The sequence below is a fragment of the Crocodylus siamensis genome, chromosome 12, assembly GCF_052110815.1.
Source record: "Crocodylus siamensis isolate JL-2025a chromosome 12, ASM5211081v1, whole genome shotgun sequence".
NCBI lineage: Eukaryota > Metazoa > Chordata > Crocodylia > Crocodylidae > Crocodylus > Crocodylus siamensis.
Window position 1 is genome coordinate 38,503,385 of NC_143406.1, and position 27,255 is coordinate 38,530,639.

Here is a 27,255-nt window from a genome sequence, read left to right on the forward strand (position 1 = left end):
AAAGATTAATGGTTTGAATAATTGTATACTATTGTGTACATTTTACATTATAAAGCAGGAATGTTGCATTTGTTTACTAGGTTTTTTTACTTCTCCAGTGAAAGGAAGCTCAAATTACTTTTAAAATAAACACAACATATTGTTGAATAAAACTTTGTGTAACTGATTATTTAAGAATGGAAGCATTTGTAGCTAATGAAAAGATGTAAACTGTTTCCAATCATCAAGTCTTCTAAAATTTTAGAATAAGTAGATCTCATGCCCTCGCATTTTCATTGTAGGTTCATAAATGGGGAAGAAAGCAAGAGTTCCTGCTTTTGCAGCGTTAAATCAGTTACTCAATTTTGAATGAATTAGTCACTGAACTGAACCAGTTGATTAAACTGAAGTTAAGAAAATGTTCTTTGCACCTGTAGAGGAGTCTACTGCTGATGTAGCAAAGTAACAAACCCAAGGTGCTTAGTCAGAGGCTTTCACTATTTCAGTAGTTTGACTTTAAGGATTCACCAGCAAACATGTTTTGCTTGAATATTTAATGCAGTTTATTTCATTAGTCCTTTTGCAGATGTTCAGAGATGCAGACACTGACTTCTCAGGTGCTTTATTTGTCTCTCTAAACTAAAATACTGTAGCACTCATGGCCAAGGGGTTGCAATAGCAGAAATAGTCAGTTGTTAGGTGGGAGGGTTTTGGTTTCTGGGAGGAAGGGGGGGTGAAGAGTGTGGTGCGTTATGTCACAGGAAGAAGGAGTCTTATGGAAGAGGGAGAGGGAGCAGTTTAAGGAGTAGCATGGAAACATATAGCAAATGTACAAGGAAAAACTATTTGTAAATTAACATGTTTTAATTGTCATAGCAACCAATGAAAATATGCCTTTAAAAAACCCCAAAGCAAAATACAATGGGAAAGTTAATAGAAATGAGTGAGTTAAATCAGGCTTTTTGCTTGTTGATTTAAATAGACTTTATATCAGTCAGTCAATCCACCCTGCATTAAACCATAATTCTTCCAGCTGAAATGGATTTAACATCTAATTGCTTATACTCTACAGCCGTAGTCAGTGATGTTTCCAAGTCAGGTCTGAGATGAGCTAATGTTCCAACCTAGCCACTACTGCTGCTTTTTTATCCCATTGTTTCTCCTTGGCTGTGGTGCAGTGTAGCGTCTTACTGCCTGGCCCCAGCAGAGGCATGGGCATGGATGAAACTCCATGCCATCCAAATGTCTGAAGTCTCCTTGGCTTTGTGGGTTGAGTCCATTTTTCTGTCATTGGTTATTCTCAACATAGAGAAGACTGGATTTATGTGCACTTGGTGCTGTTCTGGTGAGGTAGCTTACCAGTTAAACTAGCATTTTGTTCACCTTTTGCTCTGAGTGGACTCATGAATCTGATCCAGCAGCATAATTTTTGTTCTCGTTTTATCAGGAAAAAGGTATATAGTGTGTGTGTGTGTGAGGGAGAGAGAGAGAGAAAAAAAAAGGCGAATACTTATGAGCTACGAAAAGCTTTCCAACATCCCAGAGGAAATAGATTCATGTACAGAAAGCAGGTGGGAAGGCCTAAGGTACAATGTAAACATAAAAGTATGACATACACTCTAGAAAGTTTCTCAAAATGTAGGTATTAGTGCAGTGGTGTTTAACCTCTGGTCTTTGAGGCCATGTCATCCAGCCCCTGGGGCATCCCATAGATCTAGAAATTTGGCAGTGGGGGAGTGCCTGCCAAATATCTGGAGCCATGGAAAGCTCCACAGGCTAGATGTGTGGCTCTGGGTACTAGATCATGACATATACAGTTTGATCAACATGTGATCAGGTCTAGCACGTGGGGTCAAGCTGATGTGTGCACCTGGACAGGCGCACTGGATTGCATCTCCAGACTGACCATGCACTGGGGGCTGGCCTGTGGACTGGCCCTGAACCACTCCTCTGGGCCACGGGACCAGAAGGCAGAGAAGCACTATAGTAGTTGGCTGTAAACTTGACTATAAATTAAGGTTTGATATTGTTGCTCTTAGAAATCAGAAAAAAAGGTTGAGTTATGAGGGTGAGGGTAACTTCATGTGCCACATACATTTTTATTAGGGACATTTGATTCAGGAAACCAAGAAAGATTGACCAAATTGCTGGTATACCTCCTGACTATTGCAGATTAAAAGTACGTACAGATATTATGTAGAAGACTATTTCAGTGCATATAATTAACTTGCTATATGAGGGAGTTCTTCTCATGGCTTCATAACTGACAAAAAGGCAGTAGTTGAGTAAGAGTGTGGTCTTCTAGGTTTGTGCCTAAGTAATGGACAATAATCACAATAGCAGTGTGCATATTATCTATTTAGATTAGCATGCTAGAAACATTATGCAGACAATGCGTTGTGCCAACTAGAAGTCTCTTAACATCTCAACAGTGTTTATCATTGCTACATTAATAATATTTCATAAGCTGTTAATGTCTAGAAAATGTTTGGTCTTCCTAAAACGCATCTATGATTTTTGGAAGAAATGATTTTGAGTTGTGAAGTAAAGTGAATTAACTTTAAAATCTGTAGGAATAAGTAAACGTTTTTCTGTGTCATTCTTACGTTTTGTGGACCAAGGCAAAATACTAGGTTATGATGAAACACTCAAAATACTCTTTCTGTGTTACAGTTTGTAACTCAAAGAGCTACATGTGAAAGTGTTTCCTTGTAACAAATGCTTGACCCTCAATAAGGAATTTGGTCAATCATGTAATAACTGGTGTCTCAAGAATATATTTGTGCTATGGTGGTACTAGGAACCTCAATTTATTAAGCAGTATATTAAATAGTCTCAGAACAAAAAATATGCTCCCTGCCCACTTCTAAATTAGCTAGCTCAGACATTGCCAGCAGAGTAGCCAAAGCACTGTGGAGGTTGGTGCAGGCAGCTCAAGAAGCTGAGAAGACCCATTTCCCACTACATTGTGGTTCACCTTGCTGTGGCAATGCAGTGCCCATGTTAGGGTATGGTTACACAAACAAGCTACCACAAGGCAAGTTAGGGTGTCAGTTTAAAGTAGGGTGGGCAAAAATATGGCCTACAGTCTGGTTCTATCCTACCAGGCCCTTTCATCCAGTCCTTGGTGCCCATGTGTACATATGCCCCAAACATACCCTATTGCATGTTGCTCCCACCCTTGTGGGCAGAAGGGTGCATCCAGGTGGGGCTGCCACCGCCAGGGACTTGCTCATCTTCCCCAGTGTCCTGCTCACTCTCGGCAGCAGGTAGGGAAGTGCTGGGGGGTGGGGGCGAAGCTGCAGCTGGGTTGGAGTGGCATTGTGGAGCCCATGCCCAGGGAGGTGATGGCAGTGTGGAGCTTTGGTGTGTGGGTGTGAGAGAGCGTGGAGGGGTCTGGGGCCCCTCCCACACTCCTCCCATAGTGTGCATCCTCCGCAGGTGGTGGCAGTGCAGCAGCAGCAGGTAGGGGTGCTCAGGGCGTTTGTGCCTCGCACAGGTGCTAGTGCCTGGTGGGGCACAGCTCCAGCCAGTGCTGCACATTGTGGTGAGGCATGCAGCCCCTGTTGCTGGGCAGTCGCTATTGCTGGTGCTCCCCGCCACATGCATGCAGCCCCCATACTTGCATGGCAGGGGAAGGACACATTCATGGCGCGGGGGTGGTCCTCAGTGCACATCTGGAAGTGGACCAGAATCACTTCTGGGTCTGCCAGGGAACATATGGGGCACCCCCGCCTCCAGCTCGGTAACTGGTGCCTCCTGGGTCTTGGGGGGGCCACCTAGGGTCCCTCTGTTGCCGATTGCTGAGCTGGAGGGGTGTGGGGCAGGGGAGGTCCCTATGCACTTGTTGGCGGACCTGGAAGTGGACTGGAAGTACTTCCAGCGGACTTCTGTTGCAGCGTTCATGAGCCATGCCTGGAACCTTAAGGTATATAGAAAAAACATTTAAAGCTGTGTCTGTTCTCCGAATTGGCATCAAATCTTCAGATTTGGATGTGGCCAGATTGAATCAGGACAGTGATCCAAATCAACAAATCAAATCAGTGCTGTAGGCTGCTGACTCCTGCATTTAGTTTTTCCTGCTCCTTAGTCATTTTCAGCATTACTGCTATCCTTTGCTTTGCTGCAGACTTGGTGGTACATTCACAAGGTTACTCCTTAATGAGTCTTGTAAACTAGTTTGAGTAAGTATGTAATATCTATGTTTGTATTTAACTAAAAAAAACTAGAAACTCTCATTTTTAAGATGTATGCTTTGGTCTCCCAGCTAACCGCACACACGTCTGCTTCCATTCCCACTCCTGGTTATTGTGTTGGCATCCTAACTTGTTCTCATTTTAACTGAGCTCTTCTGGCAAGGAATTAATTATTTTATTTGGTAAAATACCATGCACATTTGTGGTTCTGCAAGTAATGATAATCTAACTCCACTCCAGGCAGTATTTTTAGATATTTTTATTAATATTTCTGCTGGAGAGGAATTGCGAATCTACTTATGTAATTGTCAAAATTGTTTTAAATCTCTGAAAGTAGGAAGGATTGCTTATGAGAATTTTGTTGTGATGCTGTTGGGACAGGTTTTCAGTTCTGACTGTGCACTACTTTTCAGTTATATATTTGCCAGCATTGGTAGAAATTAATCATGTTGGCCCCTTCTTATGTGTGAGCATTGTGTAAATGTCTTAAAGTAATTGCCAGCATCTCCTCTGTTTCCCCAACTGAAGCTTAATAATTTGGCCATGACTAGGAATCATCAGCAAAAGTGATCAAACTGTCTTACAAAGTAAATAGTTGTTGGCAATGTGTATTTTTGAAAACCTTTACAATGCTCAAAAGATTAACGCCCCCTGTATTAATTTCTAGGGGAAGCAGTTGCAACTGAAGTTTCCTCCTCTTTTGTGATTTTGTCCGCATGTACTTTAGTAGTACTGGTAATACTGCTTGTGAACTGTGTATCCTGTTGTAAAGATCCAGGGATAGACTTCAAGGTAAGCACTGAATTTTAAAATGGTTCAGAGATAATCTTGTGCATTACATTGTCATGCAACTCACATACGTGAGTCAGAGAATCTTTCCATGGTGGTAGTGTTTAAGAAAGTTTTCTTACCACTGTATTTTCTTTCCTGAAACAAACAGCTTCTACACTTACCTGCTAGGGAGCACCACTGACTGAGAATAAGTACAGAACTTCATAGATTTCACAGCTGTTAGGGCTGGAAGGGATCTTGCAAGATTATTGGGTGAAGTCCCCTGTCTAAAGGGCAGGAAAGTCAGCTGGGGTCAGCTTAATTCAGCGTGTATGTTTTCGCAAGGTATTTTAACGTAATAGAGTAAAGTATCTTTGCTAGTAATCTTACTTTTTATTTAACTTTTCAAAATTGTTGATAAAATGAGGGTTTTCCATATTGCCCATTTGGGGTTTCTTTAATTGGTATTTTAAGTAATAACAGGATTTAAGGTAGCTTAAATCAGTAAGCAGTTCGAAGGTTATATAGGTTAACCATAGCGCTACTCTTTTATCTAGTGGAGAAATTTTGGTAAGTATTCAAATACAACTAACTTTAACTTCTGAAAGCTTGGAATCATTTTATCATTGCAAACAAAACTCAGCTACTTTGAGAATTTAGCCCAATCATGTTATTACAAGGGCAGCATCTTATTGAAAGATAAGTAATTTTTGCTCATCAAACAAGAAATACTTCAACCTTGTAACACAGCTTATATTAAAAGTAAAGAATGGGAAAGTATAGAGTGATTGCTGCTGTTTGTTTTTGGAAATACTGGTCCTTTCCGGAAAGCCTGTCTTTTTTTAAATGAAGTGCATTTTAGTAGTAACGCACGGTACCTTATCTTACATTTTTCTTTTTCTTAGAGACATTAGATTAATTTAACTTAAAAAACCCAAACAAACAAAGACTTCTTAAGTTATAATATACCACAGTGGAAACGGTATGAGGTGTTTGACACCTGGATTAAGGTAGTCAAGTTTGTGTTTAGCTCTGAAAGTGTAGAAGTAATACTTTGGCCTTCTAGTTTAGAAAGTAAGATTCCTTGCATTTTGTTTTATATAAGTATCTTTCCCCTTGCAGGAATTTGAAGATAATTTTGAGGATGAAATTGATTTTACGCCCCCAGCAGAAGATACTCCATCTGTTCAATCTCCTGCAGAAGTTTTCACTCTTTCCGTTCCGAATATTGTTTTACCAGCTCCGTCCCAGTTTCAGCCTCTTCCAGGTAATGGGAGACTACTTTGAATATGAAACCAAAGATGACCAGAGCTATTAAGGTTGCTTTCTAGTATATGAAATTACTGTTTAATGGAGATATAACTGAATACTTTGGATATTACTCCTCTGTTTATCTAAACTGCATGCAACTATTTCTTTGTAAATAAGGGGGATGCCTTTATTGCAGCACAACTTTATAAACTAGAACAATTATTTTTGATAGTAAATTAAATGTATTCTTACTTCCTTTCCCCAAATTTTCTGAAACACTGGGTTTTAAAAAGGTGCTTTCATAATTATATAATTCAGAAAATTATGCTCTATAGCAAATATTTTACTAATATGAGTGGAAAAATAAATGCATGCTGCTAGATGTAATTCGGACAGATACAGCATTTGTTTTAATTGTTCTGTCCCATGGAGCTATATCTTCTTCCAATGAAATTAATAGGACTTTGGCTGTTGATTTTTATATGGAAGAACGTGCCTCACACTTAGGGAATTACTTTAGGGCCTGAAATTTGAGCTGAAACCATGTTTGTTACAACATTGTTATCCTCATTGTAAACTTCCCTTGCTACAAACATGTAATACTGATATGAGATGGTATCAGCTTGATTTTTTTTTTTTCCCCCCCCGCCCCAATGGGATGAGAATTATTTTTTAAACTATGCGTTGGAAAGCAGAAACTATAAAAGAAAGTCAGTACCTTTAATTTAATTAAAACATCTCAAATATTATACAAATTGCGTATTTAGTCTATAATATGGAATTATTGATTTCATATGCATATAACTCTGAACACAAAATAATCTCTCATACGTTTGATCAAATGCAAGTGTTCATATAGGAGAACCAAAGAACTTGGTAATTTATTTTTTTGAAAGAAAACCACTGAGTAAATGGCCCTTATACTTCACTGTGCCTGTATTTGTACATGCAGTTTGCTGTGCAATTTTATACCTATGCTATTTATTAATATGGTCTTACTCAGGTTACCAGTTACTCTATTAAAATACTGTGGTTATAGAGTATTTGACCACATCACGACAGGTTTCTTTTGCCAAGCACTTAATACGTTGGCTAGAATGTGCTTTTTAAATGGTTGACCATCTTGGAGTTGAATGTGAATTGTAGATATTAGTGATTTCAGATATTTTTACATGAATCAATCAAAAAGGCCTTGTATACAACTTTGCAGGTCATCAGTTCAACAGTAGAGTAGATACTTGCACATTTTGTGTGGAGTAGAAATGATTCAGAAACTGACTAGGAACATCAGGTTATCTTGCATGAGCACAAGAAGGTTTTCATAAGAAAAAAAAAGTTGTGGTATGTCATTAAGGCCATTTGTTTTCATGTGGTATCTCCATGTATTGAAGGCTTTTTCGCATGATATAATTATTTCATCTTACTGTGACTCAGATTAGAGAATCTCTTAGCTGAGACGTGATGAATCAGAGCAGTTCCATGGGAGCTGTCCTAATGTATCATGTCTGGAATCTACCTGTTGAAGGAAGGCTGGGATAACCATCTATGCAATGGATCAATGGTTCCCCAATCTCAGTTTGTTAGGATCTGGTGATGCAATTCCTGGGATGTACTGAAGTCTGACAGTCAATTTCCTTCACATCTGTACAAACAAGCATGCTTCTGCAGCTGCGTTAAGGGGTCCAGTGCTTGAAAAAGATAGCCACTCACTACTGATCTGACTAGGTTAAGTCTAGGAAGAAACATGAAATTCTTATGCTGCCATCCTCACAAATTCACACAACTTTAAGAAGTTAAAACTTAAAAGGATAAGTAGCTGTCTGTATGCTATATTTAATAACTTCCAGAATACAGCTTTAAAAATATTACTACAGTGAGTGAACAAGAAGCAGAGAAAATACTAAGCATATTTAGTGCAACTTACTAATTTATCAATGAATAATATCTGTTGTACAGCATTTAATGAGACCTATTTCTTTGCTGTATTCCACCTGTTATTTCTTCTTCCCCTTCTGATTTCTTGTAGTAGGAAAAAAGACAGCATGTTCTAAATGCTCTTTCCTGTGTTTTTGTGATATATTTTTTTTCCAAACAAAGTTTCAGTTCTCTCTTTCCTAATGTTGTGCTCTCTTTCCTCTGCCTTTAATCTTACTTTCCCACAAAATTGTATATCTTTTATTCCCTTCCACTTTTTGAATCGGTTGTATGCATCTTCCTGTGTTCCACATGTAGATGACTGGTAAATATTTCCAAGACCTTGTAGTCAAAGGACTACATTTAATAGACACAAAAATGAGTTTGAAGAAGACCTCCACCATAGTGAGGGGCCAACTGGGGATTCTTTTATTGGGGTTTTCTCTGGATCTTACTTGTGAGCCTAGCCTGTCATACTTGCCTGCACTGTTTATACTCCAACCTCAAGAACCTTATACTTGAAATAATGGTTATACACCTGAACCTCATGTGCCATCTCCCAGTCTTTTTTTTGTAAGAGAGAAGGAATCTCTCCAGCCTCCTGGCTACAGCAAAAGATGGCTCTACCATCAGTGGTTCTCAGTATTTTTTAGAGCCAAGACACTTCTTGGAAAATGTCAGCTCTTAGTTTTCACTCTTTTTGTCTACCAGAAAGCAATAGAATAGTTTTTCCATTGCAAATAACTTAGAAAGACTAAATCTATGAATTTCTATTTGAAATCTCCGGATTTATCTGGCGAATCATGTTTGCAAACCTAACAGTGCTAATGTTGCATAGCACCCCACAGCTATGCAACATTAAAGATCTCATGCACCTTGGTTAAGAATCGCTGATCTACATCTCTCAAATAACTTAAGAAAAGAACCCCCCACAACTTTCAGCTGCACAGGTTGAGGGGTGCTGTTATTGCTGCTTTTATTTTTTCTCAACAGCAGAACAGGATTTTGAAAAGAAGTGAAAACTGACAAGTAGAGGTGCACTAGTATATTGGTGCCAGTGAAGGAAAATTAACACTATTGGCTATCGGCTTTTTTTTTGGCCAGTGTAGCTGATATTGTCACCAATAAATATAATATGCCTTCTAGCTGGGGCCCCTGGATGATGTGTGCATGCGTGCAGCTGCACTTGTGCACGTGGCCCGGAATGCAGCGGGCAGTATGGAGAGCAGTGTCCTGCAGGTAAGTCTGTGAAAGGGAAGAGGCATCGGGGTGGGGCAGATTGAGGCCCCTACAGTGAGGGAAGGAGTGGGGCTGGATGTGCAGCCCAGCCAGGATAGTGAATCGGACCCAGGGTGGGGAGTGGCATGGTGCCGCAGGGCGTGGCTCATCCAGGGCGTATAGGGAGCTGGGGGGGACAGAGGCTCTGCGCTCACCTGGGGGAGGCATGGGGAGGGCATGTGCCCCTTCAGATTTGTGCGTGGGGTGGGCTCAGCTGCGTGGGGTAGGTGGGTGGTAGTGACAGCGCTAGGAGGGGTGGCTACTAGAGGTGTGTGCTAATTGAATTTTGGGGTGGCTATAGGCTCCCCAGACCTCCCCTTCATGGAGTTCTCTGCTGTGTTGCCTTTTTCTCGGAGACCTGCACCAATTGCATGCTCCCTGCCTGCCCCACAGTAGTGGGGTTGCAAGTTGTCCCCTGCTTCTGCTGGGTGGGCAGGGAATGTGTGGCTGGCATGGGGCTCCTGGGGCAAAGGCAGCAGAGCAGATATCCCCAGCCCCACAGCGATGTGCACTTGGCTCCACTCTGTTTAACAGTGTCCTAGCGCTTAAATGGTGGCAGCAGTGCTTGAACTGAAGCTCCGTTGATGAGCTTTAATTCAAGTGCCAGGACACTGATCCGTTGGACAAACTGGCCGTGGCTGTGTCCCACTACCCTCCCCAGCCCCATGTCCCATTCACTGCCCTGGCTGAGCAGCGCCCCCAGCCTCAGCCTCTGCCCCACTCCCTCCCTCACTGCGGGGGGGGTTTTGATCTGCCTCTGTCCCTCCACAGACTGACCTGCAGGGCACTGCTCTCCACACTGCCCGACTGCATTCCTGTAAATTGATTATCGGATTGGTATTGGGTGATACGGCTGCTTAATAATCAGCTGTTGGTATCAGTCAAGAAAATCTTTATTGGTGCACCCTTACTGACAAGACTAGTTAATTCAATATTCTTCTGCAGCTGGGAAATCTTAGGAGTAGATACATTGGTGATGTCTCCAGTATTGGGAGACTAGCACTAGCTGTTAAATTTCCAGGTATGAAAAGTGTTTTTTTTTTTTTTTTTTTTTTTCCAACCTTAAAAAATGGAAACATCTTTAGAAATACAGATTTTGCAGTTAATTATTCTCTCCTGAGGTGTCCTTCCCCATTCTTAGTGAGTATACCTTTTAAAACTGAATAGACCACCATTCTGTACTGCAGACACCAAGTCCTCTGTCAAATTTTTCTTTTAAAAAAAAAAAGAAAAAAAGAAAAAAAGTCAGGGCTTGTGGAAGTCATGAATCTGCTGTGATAGGCTGTGCACCTAAATTTTTAAATATATTTTACTGTACTTTGTAATATAAGTGTATGTGCTGGAAGCAGGAAGAGGCAAATCCAGCTAGTTGTTACCTTTTCATCTGCACTGTATTTGAATATGTTTTTAAAAAAAAGGTTTACATGTGATTCATAACATTTATTATTATTATTATGATGAACAGGTTTTTCAGATTTAAGAGCAGTGTCTAATCCAGTCTATTTAGAAGTCTAAACTAAAGTAGTGCCCTCCTGGACTTCCTTTTTTTGTTTTATTTTGTTACAAGGTTTGCTTTGTTTAACTTAATACTTCCATTGTGTATGTTTACCAGAATGTGTGTGCTTTGCATTGCTGTAAAATACTGTAATTATTGATGGTGTTGTTAGGATTAAAAATAAATTATTGTCAGATCTTGCATTATTTTTTTCAATTGCAATAGATAATTTTAGCCATTTGACTGGCTTGATGTGTGTTGTGTTTTGTTTTTCTTTGTTGTTGTGTGTATAACAGAGGGATCAAAGTCTCAAGTTGCACGACAGAGTCTAAACTATATCCAAGAAATTGGAAATGGCTGGTTTGGAAAGGTGAAAAGATCTTCTTTAATATTGTAGTTCTGCAATTTGGATTTTATTTCTGATTAAGTAAAGACCTGCATGTTCTGTAAAATCATGCTGTTTTAAAGTAGTAACACAACAAGGACATTTTCAACTGAGATTAAATTTATATTGCTGTGGCTTGCACTTTGTTAGATCTGATTACTGTTTTAATGTAATTACAGTGCTGTTTAACAGAACTTATCACTTAAATAGTCACTAACTTCAGTTTAGTAGAGCTCATAAATTGTTCGATTTTAGCTTCTGAAAAAAAAATTAAGCATCGAAACTCAAATTTTGTATCTTACAGAGTTTATGTACTTTTAAATAATGGAAGACTAATGTTGCTAGTCAGAATACTTAATTTCTTAGCAGTGGAAGCATATTTATGAAAGTGTTGATTTCTTTGCCAAAAAATAAAAATCCATAAAACATATTTTGTCACATGCTCATGTTCCTGTTTTTCTTTGTTGTAATTGAGATGCTTTTATTTTTATGTGTGATTCGCTCTTTATTATAGAACATTTTTCTTTTTTTCCAGGTCCTACTTGGGGAGATCTACACAGGAACTAGTGTAGCAAGAGTAATAGTGAAGGAATTAAAGGCAAGTGCGGGTTCCAAGGAGCAAGAACAGTTTTTAAGAAATGGAGAGGCTTACTAGTAAGTATCATCCCGTAACTGAGTATTTGCAATTATAGTGTATGTTATTAAGACTATATTTAACTGTGGAAAACTATGCTGTTTCTCTTTTATAATATTTACCCCTTTATCAGGATGATAACTTAACTTAAATTAATTCATGGAACTTTGAGAAATAAAAATAATACACATTTTAAGTCTAATACTAAGTGATCAAAAATTAAATCAGTCCTCCCAAGTCTCCCTCCTGCCACGGCATTTGTTGGGGTTTTTTTTTCATTTGTTTTTGTAACTAGGTTGCCTCAAAAATGTATTTGCACTTCTGGCAGGAATACAGAGATAATTGACAGTGCTGATTTTTTTTATGTCCTGAGAAAGCAGGAAGCATATCTTACAACATATACTGCTGTAAATGTTCAGAATGTCCACTGTTGACATCCAAACTCTCAAAGCAGTATACAAGAATGATATGCGCTTGAATATTGGATGCTGTTGTTGAGTACGCTTGGCTTGCATTATCAAATTTTCCTCCGGTTAGGAGGGCTAGGAACTTACCTTTCTAACTTGAATGCTAAGATTTTCATGTAATTACTTGCTTCCAGGAGCTGGGGAATTGTGATAAAATTATTTGTAGGCAATATTCCATATATAGTGTTTAAATATGCAGACCTTTTCAGGATATTGTAAATTAGCTCCATGCCCTCTCCCAGTACCACTCCAAATTCCCTTTCCTCGTGCAATCTGCTGCTCTGTTTTCTGTTTCCTGCTGTATTGTTCTTGCTTGATCTGATGCTCTGCTTTGTGCTCCCTGCCTTGTCTGCTCTTATGATGCATGTCCCCTCCCCAATCAGCCACCTGCCACACAGAGGTTGCATGTGCCACTTCTGACATGTTAGAGGTTGGCCCCCCTGTTCTTATCTATTGATATATGTAGCAGTTGTCCTGACTTAAAATAATACTTGGTGTTTTTTTATTATAGTATTCTTCACCATCCAAATGTTGTCCAGTGCATTGGGCAGTGTGTAGATGCTGTCCCTTATCTGTTGGTGTTTGAGTTCTGTGACTTGGTAAGTAGGCTTAATAGTGAAAATAGTAAAATTAAGAGCTTATATTCAGAAAAGAATATTTTTTGCTAGTGTACTTACTAAAAATTGTATTTTTAACTTGGTTGGTGAGATGATATATCTATTTTGGAAATACGTCTTAAATATTCATGTAGGTATTTTTAGAGAGGAAACTTTTGCTGAAAACAGTACAGTAACCCAGAAAAATGATTTTTCATAGATTTCATAGATATTAGGGCTGGAAGGGACCTTGGAAGAACATCAAGTCCAGCCCCCTGCTGGAAGGGCAGGGAGTCAGCTGGGGTCACAGGATCCCAGCAAGATAAACATCCAATTTACTCTTGAAGGTGTTCAATGTAGGTGCTTGAACTACCTCTTATGCAGGTTCCAGACCATGGGGGCTCATACAGTAAAGAAATTCTTCCTTATATCCAGCCTGAAACAGTCTTGCTGGAGTTTATAACTGTTTGACCTTGTCATCCCTTGGGGCGCTCTGGTGAACAAACGTTCACAAACTATTTTTATTTACTTATTTTTTATTATAACTTCTGAAATTTTAACATTTACCCCCTTTGGGACTTTCTGAAGAGGAAAATAATTTATCATTTTGTACAATAGTTATTAGTATATGACAAAGTTCTGTATATGGAATGTGGTAAGGGCTTGCGGGGAATACATTGTTGTGGAATAAAGAAAGTGCCATAATGCATGTGCTGGACAGGGCCACGTTAAAGTTGTTCAGGCAACTTTTATTTTGTATTTCCTGACTTTTGCAGGTCATTAGAACTAGTAAGCTTTATTTACAGAGTTTTATTAGAAATATTATGGTTGAAAGCACAAATAAACAGAACCCTATTCTAGAAATTCCATTATGGAATTAAAGCAACTGTTAGCAGTAAGAGGCTGTTATCTTCTATGTGGATGTGCCACTAGAAGCGGGTGGAGATGTTTGGCTTTTTCATCAGGTGGTTCACAGCTTTTTGCTAGACTGCAAAGAAATGTTGGGACCAGGAACACTGGGATTAATCTAGGGTCTGTATGGACAAGTTCTCTAATAGTTAGATCCTTCTATTCACCTTCCCCTAGCTTCTGTGTAGTCCACTTTGCTTCTTCCCCTATTCTACTGTTGTCTTCTAAAGGCCTTTGTTCCTGCTTCTATCCTGTCTTCAACCCTATAAATCTCCCTTTCTCTAATTCCCTCTTTTTCCTCCATACTGTCTGGACAGCAGTAGAAATATTGAGACCACAGGAATCATATTGTGCATTTGGTGCCACAAGAGCCCACAGGGACTGGAAACAGCAATTATATGAAATATCAGCTCAGCCCTTATAAGCTCTGGTAGTGTATACTCAGCCTCTGGTAAGGTGGTGTATGTACCATCTGTTTCTTTCATAGGAACTGCAAAATTTTCTGTGCTTCATGGTCCAGCTTCAAAGAATTTAGCTGCTGGAATCAATTGTTGAACACCTGTGAAATGAGATTTTTTCACAGAGTAATAATTTGGTTCACTAGATAGTTGTTTTTGTTTAAGATTACAAAAAATAACTTGTACTAGGGTACTGCCCTTTAACAACTTTGCATCTGTGCTCCTATGGGCCAGCACAGGGTGTTTGCGGTGTGTGGCACTGTGCCAGATCAGCCTTGTGTGCTGGCTCCAGTGTGACCCAACCAGCCCAGCCCTGGATCCAGTGTGCTCAGCCTATCTGGCATGGGTGTCACATTCAGTAAGTGCCCCAGACCCAACCCCCTGTGCTGCGTGGAGCATGTGTGGTGCTGGTGTGAAGCACATGCCTCATGCACTACATGGGATTTGTCTTGAGACCCATAGACCAGATCATATGGCTCCGTGGACCAGAAGTTTGACACCTCTGCTGTAGTGGATCTAGAAAACCAAACAGTAGTAAATGCTTTTAAACACAGGGGAAAAAACATTTTTCTTAAAACCTGATTTTGGAGATGACTGAATTGCTTAAGCTAAAATTTTCCAGAGAATTTCATCCTGAAGCAGATGCCTCAGGATGGAAAAATTTAGCTCTCGGTTAAAATCTGGCAAAAACAAAACAGAAAACAGGGTGTTTATATTTGAAAGTGTCAAGTGATCTTAACTGTTGGTGGTGCTCTATTTTATATAACACAATATTTGGAAAAAATACGTAGCTGAATAAATTTAAAGACTAGGTATACAATTAGCTTTTAAAGGACTGCCTTGAAAGGTTACTTAAAGCAGAGTTTGTTTCCAGAATTTCTGAATACTGAAGTGAGCTCATAGCTGATGCAAAAAAAATCTTCCAGAAAGAAACCTCTTAGATTATTTATTTTATTCACTCATCTATTCATTTATTTTAATTTTTTTAACCAGTCGTCATTACAGACTTATTTCCCTGAAAGTTTTCCTTTGTGGTACAGGTCACATGTGTGCTTATAGTCAAACTGAAGTAGTTTAGATTAGAATACAAGTGTGAACTTTTTAGTTCTCTAATAGAAAACATCAGTTAACCTTTAGATGCAAGTGACTAGTGTGAATCACTGCTTCACTGCTTAAGTTTTAATGTATTCAATTAAATGAGAGAGGTTCTGTCAGTCACCTTTTCACTTTATAGGAAAATGATTTGAGCTTTTTCATAGTGAGATTCTTTAAGTCCTAATCAAAATAAATTATCTTGTTGGGCCAGGATTTTGAGAAGTTTGTTCCTTATATTAAGAATCTACTTAGGTAGCTTAGTTTTTCAAAGTGTTGAAATCCAGTAGTTTCCATTCACATAGCCCTGTCTCTCAAGCTTTAAAACTTTGGAAAAAGTAGTATTTTACATTTCTTATGTTAATAGATACAAATCTAATCACTTAACCATGACTTCTGCCATATTTTCAAGTAGCTAAATAATGTAATGCTACTTTAAAATTACTCAGTCTCCAAATGTAAAGATTGCCCTACTTGTCTTCATGCAGAATTATATTTTCATACTCATTTGATTTGACATATAACAGTTAATGCCAGAAGTTGTCATGATCCTGCAGAGTAATCCAGAAAAGGATTTTACTTAGGAGAGCAAAATACATTTTACTTTAATTGGGGTCTTTAAGTTTGACAGCAAAAGAAGTAGCTTTCATAATTTTGAATGCAATTAGATAATCTTATTGGCATGGGAAATGAGTGTTTTTGCTGCAAACTTTATATTTTTTCCAGACAGAAATGTTGAAATTCAGAAAATGTAACAATATTTGTCTTTCTCCCTAAATTTGATCTGTAGGGGATGAATCTTCCTATTCAGATACTGCATTTATTAAGTGCACAAGTGTATTTGGTGCTAGATGGACCAAGAGAGCATCATAGATACTTAATGAGTTTAGTTTTAAGCACAAAAATTCTAAGATGGAGGAGGAGGTAACGTTAAAAGCAAAAACATGAGTTAAGCTAATGGTACTGCACATGTTCCTTGCTTGATATTTTTTCTTTTTTTTGTATGGGTGGGTGGTTCAGAGAAGAAGATTGTAAAATAGATTAGTAATATTGGCATAAGGAAGGAAGGAGCGATAGAGATGACAGTGAAAGTGGGTAAAAGGAAGGGCAGCAAAGTTGGGAGTACTGTGGTTGGAGAGGATATAGCCCAAAGAGGACTCAAGTTTGGGTAATGTTTTTGATATCTGCTGCTGTTGCTGGCAAGTTTGATTTCTGGTAAATAAATGGGGAGGTAGGAGAAAATTCAGAATCTGCCAGCTTTCCCAATGCTGGCTGTTGCTGAGAGCATGGAGGAGTTTCAGAGGACCTGGGCCTTTCATACTCTGCTGGTCAAGCTTCCTCCAATTCTGCAATAGTGCTTGTGAAGTGTGGGATTTCAGAGCCAATGCATCTTGGTCCAGTGCAAGGCATTGTAGACAGCTGTTTTGTTTAGAGCAACATAATCATGAAATAAACTTCATCTTGTTGAATTTTCAGAAATACCTGCATAAAACTAAAAACAACAGAACACAAGAATCCTTGTGTTAATCTCTGACAAATGCAATCTGGGTTAAATAACACATGATTAGGGAATTTGTTAGCAAGGAAGGATTGAAATAGAGCTCTCTGCAGGGGACTGTAAGGCTTTTGATTCAATCTGAAATGAGCATCTTGTCTAGAAGTGGGTAGTAACTTACCATTCATAGAACTTTCAGCTGTAAGTTTGTTCTGCAAAGTATGTGAGCTCTAAGTCTCTTTGACTTTTTGGATGTGTCTATGCTAGATGCTTTACTTGAGATTAGAATAAATTATTGCATGGTGAGCGCTATTGTCAACACATGCAGATGCTTACTGCACAATAATTTACTCTAATCTTGAGTAAGTTTGCTACCTTTAAATACAAATAGATTTACTCAGGAGTAATTAATGAGCAGTACAGCATGTGTAGACAGCTGACTGGGAGCAAATTTGCTTCCAGGAAGCAAGGGGAGGGAAATTACTACTTGCCTTCAGGAGATGCCTGCTGCTGGCGCAGGCTCCATCACTGGAGCCTGGGTGGGGACAATGTCCTCTTACTCCCAGCCCCTGCTCAGCAGTTGTGGAGCAGGGGCTGGGAGCTCCCTGAACGGAGAGTGTTCCCCCAGCGTAGAGCATGGGACAGCTCCTGGCCAGCTGTGGGCTGTGCAGGGAAGTCTGCATGTGCATGGGTGGGGACTGTCCCATTTTAGGTAGTCCCTAGCCAACTCTGGACTTTATGTGCAGCCCAGGACTTGCTGGGAACTGTCCCGGTCAGAAGTTGGTCTCATCCCCATGCCCTGATCGCATGATTGAGGTGCGTGGCGTGGGAGGGGTGGCTCCCAGCCCCCTGCCCTAATCTGCTCGTGGGGCAGTGAGTCCCTGGCTTGGCAAGGATTCCCTAGCTAGCTCACTGCTAGCTGCCCAACTGGTGGATTGGGGCAGGGGGCTGGGACCTGCTCCAACCCTGCAGCTCTTTCCAAGCCCCCTGCCCCCAGTAAGGGAGCCTGGACCAAGAGCTCCTCCTGCTGCTGGGGCAGGGGGAAATTGTCCCTGCCTGGACTCCGGCAGCAGAGCCCGCCTTGGCAGCAGGCAGCTCCTGGGGGTAGGAAGCAATGTCCCAGCCAGGAGACAGCTGTCTCTTGGCCTTGTGCTCCTTGCCAGCCCCTGGGCTAGCACCCAGGAGAAGCCTAGAGCTCCCTGGAGGCAGAGCAAGGCCAGCAGGGGTGGGAGCAGACTGCTGACATGAGCAGCAAATCTACTCCTGCTTCCCTGCCCAGGGTGGGTTTACTAGTCTAGGGTAAATTACTTTAGAGTAAACCCACCATGTAGCACTTGCATATATAGACGCACCCAGTGGCTCTTAAAGGAACAGACCAGTTTGTTACAGAAGCTGTAATTGGTACCTCTGCGTTGCAGACTGAAGCCTAAATATCTGAGCTATTTTCACATAAGCTAGCCTGAGTACCAAAAACAATCTAGCTACAGCAGCATAGAGTTATGTATAGGCTCACTCTACCCTCAAAGCTGGTAAACTAACCTGTGTGGCGCTCCATGTTGCTGAAGCTAGACTGCTTCCGGTTTCTGATCTAGTTTATCTGTGGTACACTTAAGTCAGTGGTCATCAATTTACTTCACTCCTCTTTACAGAGAAGAACATTGAGAGGGAGATAAAATCCTATGAATTGCACAGATGTGGCTGAATAGAGAGATTGCATTCTAGCGTTTGACTTAGTAATATGAAGTGGGTAATGTTTCTTTAAAATGGTTAGTCTAGGTGATGTGCTTAACATGTACTCTCTTAAATTATCCTGTAGTAGTTTACATGATATTTTTAGTGCAGTCTTCTAATCTACAATTACATTAAGGGTGTAACATTTACTATCATAGGAGTATGCCAAGTTATAAATAGTGGTAGCTGGCTTATTAACTTTAATATATTATGTAGTTCTTTGCAGCCATTCTTTTGTTAGCACAGCGAATTCTGTGATAGAATGACATAAATTATGAGTAAAGGAAACGTATTCTGAAGTGGATGTAGTTAGTATTTGTGTTGCGAGGTTGACACGACTTATCATTCTACTTCTGTAGGAATTCTTGCCAGGAGCCCTAGTGTTTCATGCATAGATGAAGTCAGCAGTCTACAGTTGTTTGAAGTGTTCTGCATTTGCCTACAATACTCTACAGCTTAGACATTTGGGAAGGTGCTGATAGGTGTTCTTTATTGTCTTTTATTTCTCAGTTACTGTTACTTGACACTTTTGTGTCTTTCAGACTAGGAAAAATGTGTGCAGTAAAGAAAAAACAACTTTTTACCAATAAATATTTTGCTAAATCTATTGCATACCAAAATTTGCCAGACTGCTATATATCCTTGGTCTGTGTAACTATATAAGCTAGATGCTAAACATGTCTTAAGACAACTTCAGAAACTTTGGTCTAGCTAGTAGGCTCATTCATTCTAAAAACTGTCTTTAATATGGGTTTCTCAAACTGTTTCATACGTCAGGCCATATATTAATAGTCTGAGGATCATATTCCATCCCAGTTGCAAACAACATTTCTGTGGAAACTAAAGTAATTTATTCCATTGAGGAGAAGTAATGGACAAGTTCTTAATGTATTGTGTCTAAAGGCTTGATGTGGGGGTGTGGCGGGGGAGAGAGAGAGCATTAAATAAGCAATATATGACTTAATAGCTTTCCACAGACTCACATAAAATTGTCATGAGGATCTGCCCTTTAAAAAAGAACACCTGTAGTAGCCATGCAGAATTACAACAGGCAAATATGTGTCATTGTTCAACTATTTTGGACCATTTGTAATTATAAGGTATTATAAGGTAAGATGTTGCTAATAGCTAGGGACTTCTAATGAGTCATACTGAAGTTGTCTGAAACTACAGAGAGCTGCCTTTTGGTGGGGTTCTACACCTAAATTGGCTGGGATTTACACTCTTGGGTACAGTGTCTTTCAGGGTACACTCAGGGGATGAGTTCTTCTGCCTCAGAAGCATCTCTGTGGTATCCCATAAAGTTCTGTTCTCTCCACTAAACCTTTAAGATGAGCCTAAAACAATTGTGGGTAGGTGTGAGGGCCCCCTGACACATGCCCACTTCCCTACCATGGCACATGCAGATGCAGGTGGTGGGCCCACCCCCTGTGGCATGCAGCTCTGGCTGAGTCCTGGGAGTTGCACATGGCAGCAGGGAGCTGTCCCAGCCTGTTGGTACGTGCCTTCGGACCAGACTGGGCTGGCTCTGTGCCAGCATGTGGGGCTTGTGGCACTGCAGGTGGGAGCCACACACCATTGGGCCAAGCCAGGCTAGCTCCACGCTTCTGTGTGGGGCTTCCAGCAATCCAGTGTAATGGCAGGAGCCCCACATGGAGGCCCAGGGCCAGCCTGGCTTAGTGGTGCATGCTCCTAGGTATAGTGCCAAGAGCCCCACATGATGGCATGGAACCAGTCTGTCTGGCCTGATGGCACGTGGCTCCTGGTCCACGCGTCGTCAGGCTGGGCAGGCTCCATGCTGCCACTTTTGGCTTCCAGCACTCCTGTGAGCCATGCGTTGTTGGGCAGGCCAGGTTGGCTCCATGCCAGCACGTGGGGCTGCCAGCACTGCAGCCTGGCGTGTGTGCCACTGGGCTGGTTCAGGTTGGCTCCATGCCTCCATGTAGGGCTCCCAGCACTGCCCCCACTCACCAGCTGTCCAGTTGCGTGCTATCGCACTCCGTGTTCCACATAGGTCTCCTAGCTGGAATGCCAGAAGCCCTATGGAAGTGGAGGCATGGAGCCCGCCTGGTCCAATGGTACGTGACCTCTGAAAGCCTGTGCCTCCTATCAGCTTTCAGAGGAGCAGCCACAGGTTGGTAATATTTTTATTTCTTTTTGGAGTAGCCCTGGGGGGCTGGTTAGAATGGCCTGGTGGGCTGGATGCAACCTGCATGCCTTATTTTGCCCACCCTACCTGTAGACTGTGAGTGGAGGGGAAGAGCAACCAACTGCTTGTCTCTGATGTGACAGGAGAGAAAGGGCTTTGCCCTCCTGCTCCAGTCCCTCCAGTAACAGGAGAATAGGAACAGTGGTTATTCCCCACACCTTTCCTAGACCAGGATCACTGCAGTCTCAGGATGATGCAAGGAGCAGGGGAAAGGGGAAAATGTCATGGCTAGAAATAAATAGCTATACACAGCCACAATGATTATTGTTGGTAGAGTTTCAAAATAGGTGAGGATTGCTTTTTGTCATCTCCCCCACCCCCTTTAATGTAGATAAATGCCGAGATCTGTTTCTCAGACTGCCATCAGACTCCACTATTGTTGCAGCTGTGTGAAATAGAAGCACTCACTGAAATTGAAATTCTTCATTGTTACAGAATTTACTGTGAACTGACAGGAGAAAAATTGGAATTTTTTAATGCTTGATTAGTTAATAAATGAAGAGGCGTGCGTATGTTACCCCAGAATGACAATTCCACAAGTTGGGAATGTCTTAAATGTCAAAAAAACCCCAAAACAAAAGAACACCACAGTCATATAAACAGTGATGGAGGGCATAAAGAGAATTTGATCTTTTTCATATTCAATTTTACTTTGACAAATTGCTGCAATTAGTTTAGACCAGGGGTTGGCAACCCCTGGCACAGGTGCCGAGCGTGGGACGCGCGGCCATTTTGCTCAGCAAGCTGTGGCCAGCCCCAGCTCCGGGTAGCCTGGGCTGCTCCCAGCTGGGCTTGCAGTGTCCCAGCTAACGGCTGGAAGCAGCCTGGGATCCCGGCTGGCAGCAGCTCCCCAGAGCTGGGGCCGGCTGCAGCCAGGAGGCTCCAAACGGCTGCGCTGGGCTCTGGCATCAGCTCTGCACTGGTGCATGCAGGCGTGCCTCAGAGCGGGCGGTGGGGGCAGGGGCTGAGGCAGCGCAGCCCCTGTCTCTACCCTGCTCCTGGCACAGGTGATGAGCCCGGGCTAGCAGTAGGGGCAGTAGGACTGCGGGGCAGGGGCTTTGGGTGGGGGGCACGGGGCACGGGCAGGGCATCTTGCCATGTACCCCTTGTCCTCATTTTGTTTTTCTACCATGCCGGCACTCTGGCACCTTCCGAGGTAGGCATTGTGGTGTTTTTCAGTACTCTGGCCAAAAAATGTTGCCTACCCCTGGTTTTGACAAACTAGAACTAATATATTTTAAAATTCTGTAAAAAGGACCTATTTAAAAAAACGAAGATTGTTTTGTATATAAAATATCTGTAACCTGAGTTGTTTATTATATATGAGGCTTATCACACTAATATATTTTAAATTTGGCTATTGGAGCACTTCATGCACTGCAGGCACATTTGAATGAGAACAATTTCACAGAGGATAGTTTGACTGTTACTCTAGTACTTACTGCCATCTAGAGTCAGTTAGGTAATTCTGTTCTCAGTGCTTGTTAGACACGTTTCTGTAGCTAATCAATTGTATCATTTGAAAATGAGTTTTATAACAGGGCCTGCTTTTCACTTGGATATTTTTATGAAACTTAATGTTAGCGACCATATGTTTCCCTGGCAAGATAAATATCTCTCCTCTATCTTTTTCGCTTCTATTCTCTTTCTCCTACCCTCATATCCAGATAGATTTGATATTGTCAGGCTATTAAAAGAAAATTGAATATAAGCAGTAGGAAGAAAACCTCAAAGTGTTCTTAAACTTGAATTCTACTGCTGGGTAAAAATATAGCATTTCAAATACCACCAGTTTGGATAGCATGTTTTAACTTGCAGACACCGGGCTTTTTTTTGTAACACAATTATTTAAAGCAAGTTTTGTTAAATAAGTTTGGCTTTTGTTGATGTGTAAGTTAGTTTGCTATTTCTACCTCACTTGTTATGCTTTGACAAATAACAAGCAAGTATACACTTCCTTTCAGATACCACTTCTCTGCTCTTTCACAATCTTAGAGAAATACTTGTTAAAATATTACTTTGCTAAATCACACACGTGCTTGCTTGCTCAGTGTTTCTCCACAGAATCCACTGTAAAAATTGTGTGCTTAAGCCCATGGCCAAAGAATAATTTTTGCACAGTATCAGGCAATTAGTGTGCATTCATTCCAGCAATGCATTCGTGCCTCCTTGTCTTCTTTAATCATCCAAGACAGCAATTCTCAACCTGTGGGTCACAAGAATATATGAAAGGGTTACAAACAAACTTTAAAAATGGATTTTCTTTTAAAGGAGAAAAATGTGGGAAACCGGGGCTTTTGCCTTGCAGGCTGGCAGAGTTCTGGCCTGTGAGGGGCTGCTTGGGGTCCCCCCAGCCCCATACCCTGTTGGGCTAGGGCCTGGGGTCAGTGGGTCAGGAGTGAGGGGCACTGGGTTGGGACTGGCCATTGATGTTTACAAATGGGTCCTGGTACAAATCACTGATCTAAGAGATGTCATCTTCCTTCCCTCTTCCTTTTGATATTTTTTTTGTAGACAGACTGTTTATCTCCAGTTAGTTTGAAATGGGCATATTCTTTAGCTGCCGTGATTTCTGAGACACAACTTCACTCTTGTCCTTCTTTCTTTGTTATTGTCTACTTAAGGGGTAGTTTATCTGAATCCTTTTCAAAACTGCCAAACAAATTCTATGAGTTGATGCCTGCTAGGACTTGGACTCCTCTCTAACTGCAAGCAAAAACAAAACCCAACTTTTGTCTTTCTGTGAATCCTCTTGCAGGAGAGAGCCTGGGCTCCCACGATCAACAGGTCTATAGATGTGGTATAAAGTTTACTGGGGAGAGATTTAACTTTTGGTATTTTCTTTTGGTCTGTGCCCTGCTCTGAATCTTGCTAGTGCAATAAACTAGAAGAAACTTAATGTTGCATGATGTTTCTGGAGAGCTTAATCTCTTCTCTTGATCTTCTGAATCAGTTTGGGGTTCCTTAATCTCAACTTTTCCACATCTTAAAGCAAAAGCAGAGGAAGGTACAGAAGATATGAAAGCACCTGATTTTCACAGTGATCCTGAGGTGATGTAGCACACGGTGAATTTCCTTTGCTATTACATAAGCAAAGCTTGGTTATTTAGAAAAGTCTGAAGTTACTTCTTGTTGTCTTTTGAGAAAAAATGTAAAGATCATGCTAATATGGCTCAGGTGGTCTAAATGGATGGTACTGCATCAAGCCATGCTAAAAAGTAGCTGTTTCCTTGCTTTTAAAGGCCTCTTTCAGTCAAGTGATAGAAGCTGCAGATGCAGCAGTGATCTGAAACTTCTAGTGCTGCTGTATGGAGTTTGATTTGCATCATCATTGTCCTTAAGGAGTTTCTAGTCTTCTGGGTCTGCAGAGGTAAAATCACATAGGAAAGGGGATGATTACTACCTAGTAACTCATGTTCTCCAAGTACATTTCTTTGTATAGACCCACACTCTGATCCTTACCTACTACTTTGGAGACAAGCTGTAGGATGGTTAGGAGGAGTAGGGTAGAGCTACCTCTTGGGATGTTAGGCTTAAGGAATTTGTGTGCATTCCCATCTGCCTATAACACAAGTCAGAATGGATCAGTGACTTTGTGCTTAGCCTAGTGAAGGCAGTGGAGACCAAAGATAGTGAAATAATAATTCAGTTAAGGGAAAACAGACTTTTTGTTGTTGTTTATTTCTATTTTTTAAACTTGGCCACAATCTTTGCAGCTCTACAACTGTAAACAAAAGCTTACTTGTATTTAATTCCTTTTCCTGCAAGGGTTTGTGATCTATTTCTAAAATAACTGTCAAACAAGTCTCTGGATTAATTAACAGTTGTAGTATAATTTCATGCTTTTTATTTTTAAAAAATGTATTTTTTTCTGCTTATAATTGAACTGCAAAATGTTATGTTGCAGTGTAGGTATTACAGTTCAATTGGATGCTAAAATTCTTATTGTGTTAGTATTGTAACCTGCCAAAAAGGAGATTAATATTATACTTTGGAGGTCCTGTTTGAATAGCGGTAAAATATGTCCTTCTGTTGGGGAAGAAACAGAGGGTATTTGATAATTGAAGTTTGGTATTTGGCAGGGAGGTACAGCCCATTCTGCCTGTAGATCAGGAGAATGGTGGGTGCAGTCTGGCATTTTGAGGGTATAACAAAGTGAGCGGGCTGTCATTGGAATTAGAGAGAATTTGCACCAGCAGTGATTAGGGCGTAGTTACAAGGGAACACTCTGGAAAGTTCATTTGTTTCGAATTGAAAATGGATTAGTTAAACTGCATTAAATCTGTGGGCACATGCCCGATGCCTGCTCTGATGTGTGCTTATTAGTGCACGTTGGAGCAGACTTGATTTAATAGAGTCTGCTGGAGCATGCTCCAGCAGCCTCAGCATCATGTATATTCAGCATTCCTTCACTTCAAAATGACAGTGGGGGTACTGTAACTAAAGCTTATCGAACAGGCTTTAGGTAAAGCGCCTCCACTGCTTTTTTGAAGTCCGGGAGGCTAAGTACATGAGACACTGTGGGCACTTCAATTAGAGCAGCTCCTGAGAACTGCTATAATTAAAGTGCCTTCCCCCCCTTGACCCCAGAGCATGTGTAAAGTTTCCCTCATTCACTATTAAAGTATCTTTAATTTGCTTTAAATTTGCTTAAAGTAAATGAAGTTAAATGAAATGAATTCATCTTTGAATGAGTGTCCACATGGGGCTTTTCATGTGACTTAACTAATCCTCTTTAAAAGTTAATTTGGATTAATTTTTCTGGGTGTCCCAAAATGTACGAGTTAATGATAAAATGTGCCTGTGAATTCTTAATGGGCTGGTCTCATCCTCCCCTGCAACATGCACTAAAACATCTTTGTAGCATATTTGTTTCTGTCTTAGTTGACTTGCATTTGATTAAGTTATCATGCCTTAAACATTTCATGTAATTATCTACATGTAATTTTTTTATGTCGAATCACAAAACATCACTTTAAGTAAAAAATGGGAAGTAAGGTAAAGGAAAATTTAGCACTTTATTCAGGAAAAGTTCTATGAAGGTTCATCCCTGAATTTTCCTATCCGTTAGTTTTCCACAAACATATGATTTGTATTTTGTGCAGCCATTATTGTATAACCAGTATATTAAAGTTAGAATCAAGCAGTCAAAAGTTAGGTGATACCACAGGTAAGATTGCCTTAATTTATGGTAAATGTGGATTACAATGCAATACATAATTGTATAATATTTTTTCCACACCTCTGGGCTGGCTGCTTCTTCCCCTTCCCCCTTACTTTCTCACTGACAGCCCCAGAGCTGGGAAGGAAGCATGGGGCAGGGGAGAGGGGCGGTTCGGCTGCTGGATCATCCCTGTCTGTTGGCCAGGGCCAGTGGCGGCAGACTGTAGCCTGCACCTCCCCAACGCCTCCCAACCCAACAAATGAACATCTGTTGTGATGGGTGAACTTTAACTCGTGGCACTTTATGTAAAGCACTATGAGTTAGGATCCCTGACATCTGCTTTGCAACCTTTTAAATACACCATTTGAGCTAGTAGAGTATATGATATCACTTGTAGATTGTCACCTTCTATGTACCAGCCCTAGAAAGAATGAGATGATTTCCAAGAGGTGTCCCAGATACTTGCTGACATAAGAAGTTTGTTGAAACTTAGAAATCCTGGGGTTCTGTTAGTTTGTAAAGGTGTGTGCACTTTAACAAGCACTCTCCCCTTCAAGTTTGAAACGGTCCCTTCTGGATTACTTCAGTTCTTGCTGCTTGTCCTTCATTCTTTATTCTACAATTCTACTTTTTCTTGCCCATGCTATCTCTGTCTTTTTTTTATTCCCTTTCAGTCTCCAGCCCACCAGATATGTGGTGTGTAGAATTTCAGCACAAAGGTTGTTTTGGCAAAGCTAAACCTAACTGACACAAGGTCTCATTTGGAACAGTGGGCAATGTTAATACCCATTCTCATGAGTAATCATCCTTGTGCTTGTTACCTATTGAACTGAACTTTAATTTAGTGCAGCAGTCTTTGAAACACTGAGAAACTTGGGCCTCTCGCACACATTCACTGCATGGCACTATGTGATCTGTTCCCCGGTCCCAACAGTCTGTGCCTCGTGTGCATGGTGGGACAAAGTTTTGGGTTCAGGGATCAGATCCCACCCATCATGCCATTACTACTTGCCAGTGCAGGGGAAACCCAGGATCATGGGGCCGGACTCCCTCCGTACCAGCAAGTAGAAATCTGGGTGCCTGAAGAAGTAGTGCGGGTCTGGGTCTGCGACCAACAGTCACTTGATCAGTCTCTGCCCCATGATCACACTGGAATTGTAGGTTCAAGACTTCAGTGAAGTCCTGGAGCTGCAACTGATGGTCCTGATTGTGGGTCCCAGCCTCAGGAGTG

General features: G+C 41.0%; 1 protein-coding gene across 2 annotated transcripts in view; it reads left to right on the forward strand.

Annotated features, from left to right (window-relative positions):
• LMTK2 (lemur tail kinase 2) overlaps nucleotides 1-27,255 on the forward strand; it is a 68,431-nt gene that overhangs the window by 13,718 nt on the left and 27,458 nt on the right. The window contains exons 2-6 of one of the 2 annotated variants that reach the window (XM_090024050.1): nucleotides 4,843-4,967; nucleotides 6,069-6,213; nucleotides 11,181-11,254; nucleotides 11,805-11,923; nucleotides 12,882-12,969. In XM_090024050.1, coding sequence (XP_089880176.1) covers nucleotides 4,843-4,967; nucleotides 6,069-6,213; nucleotides 11,181-11,254; nucleotides 11,805-11,923; nucleotides 12,882-12,969 — 551 coding nt within the window. Of the gene's footprint in view, nucleotides 1-4,842; nucleotides 4,968-6,068; nucleotides 6,214-11,180; nucleotides 11,255-11,804; nucleotides 11,924-12,881; nucleotides 12,970-27,255 lie in introns of those variants that run through there. The other variant, XM_090024051.1, reaches the window with a different exon arrangement.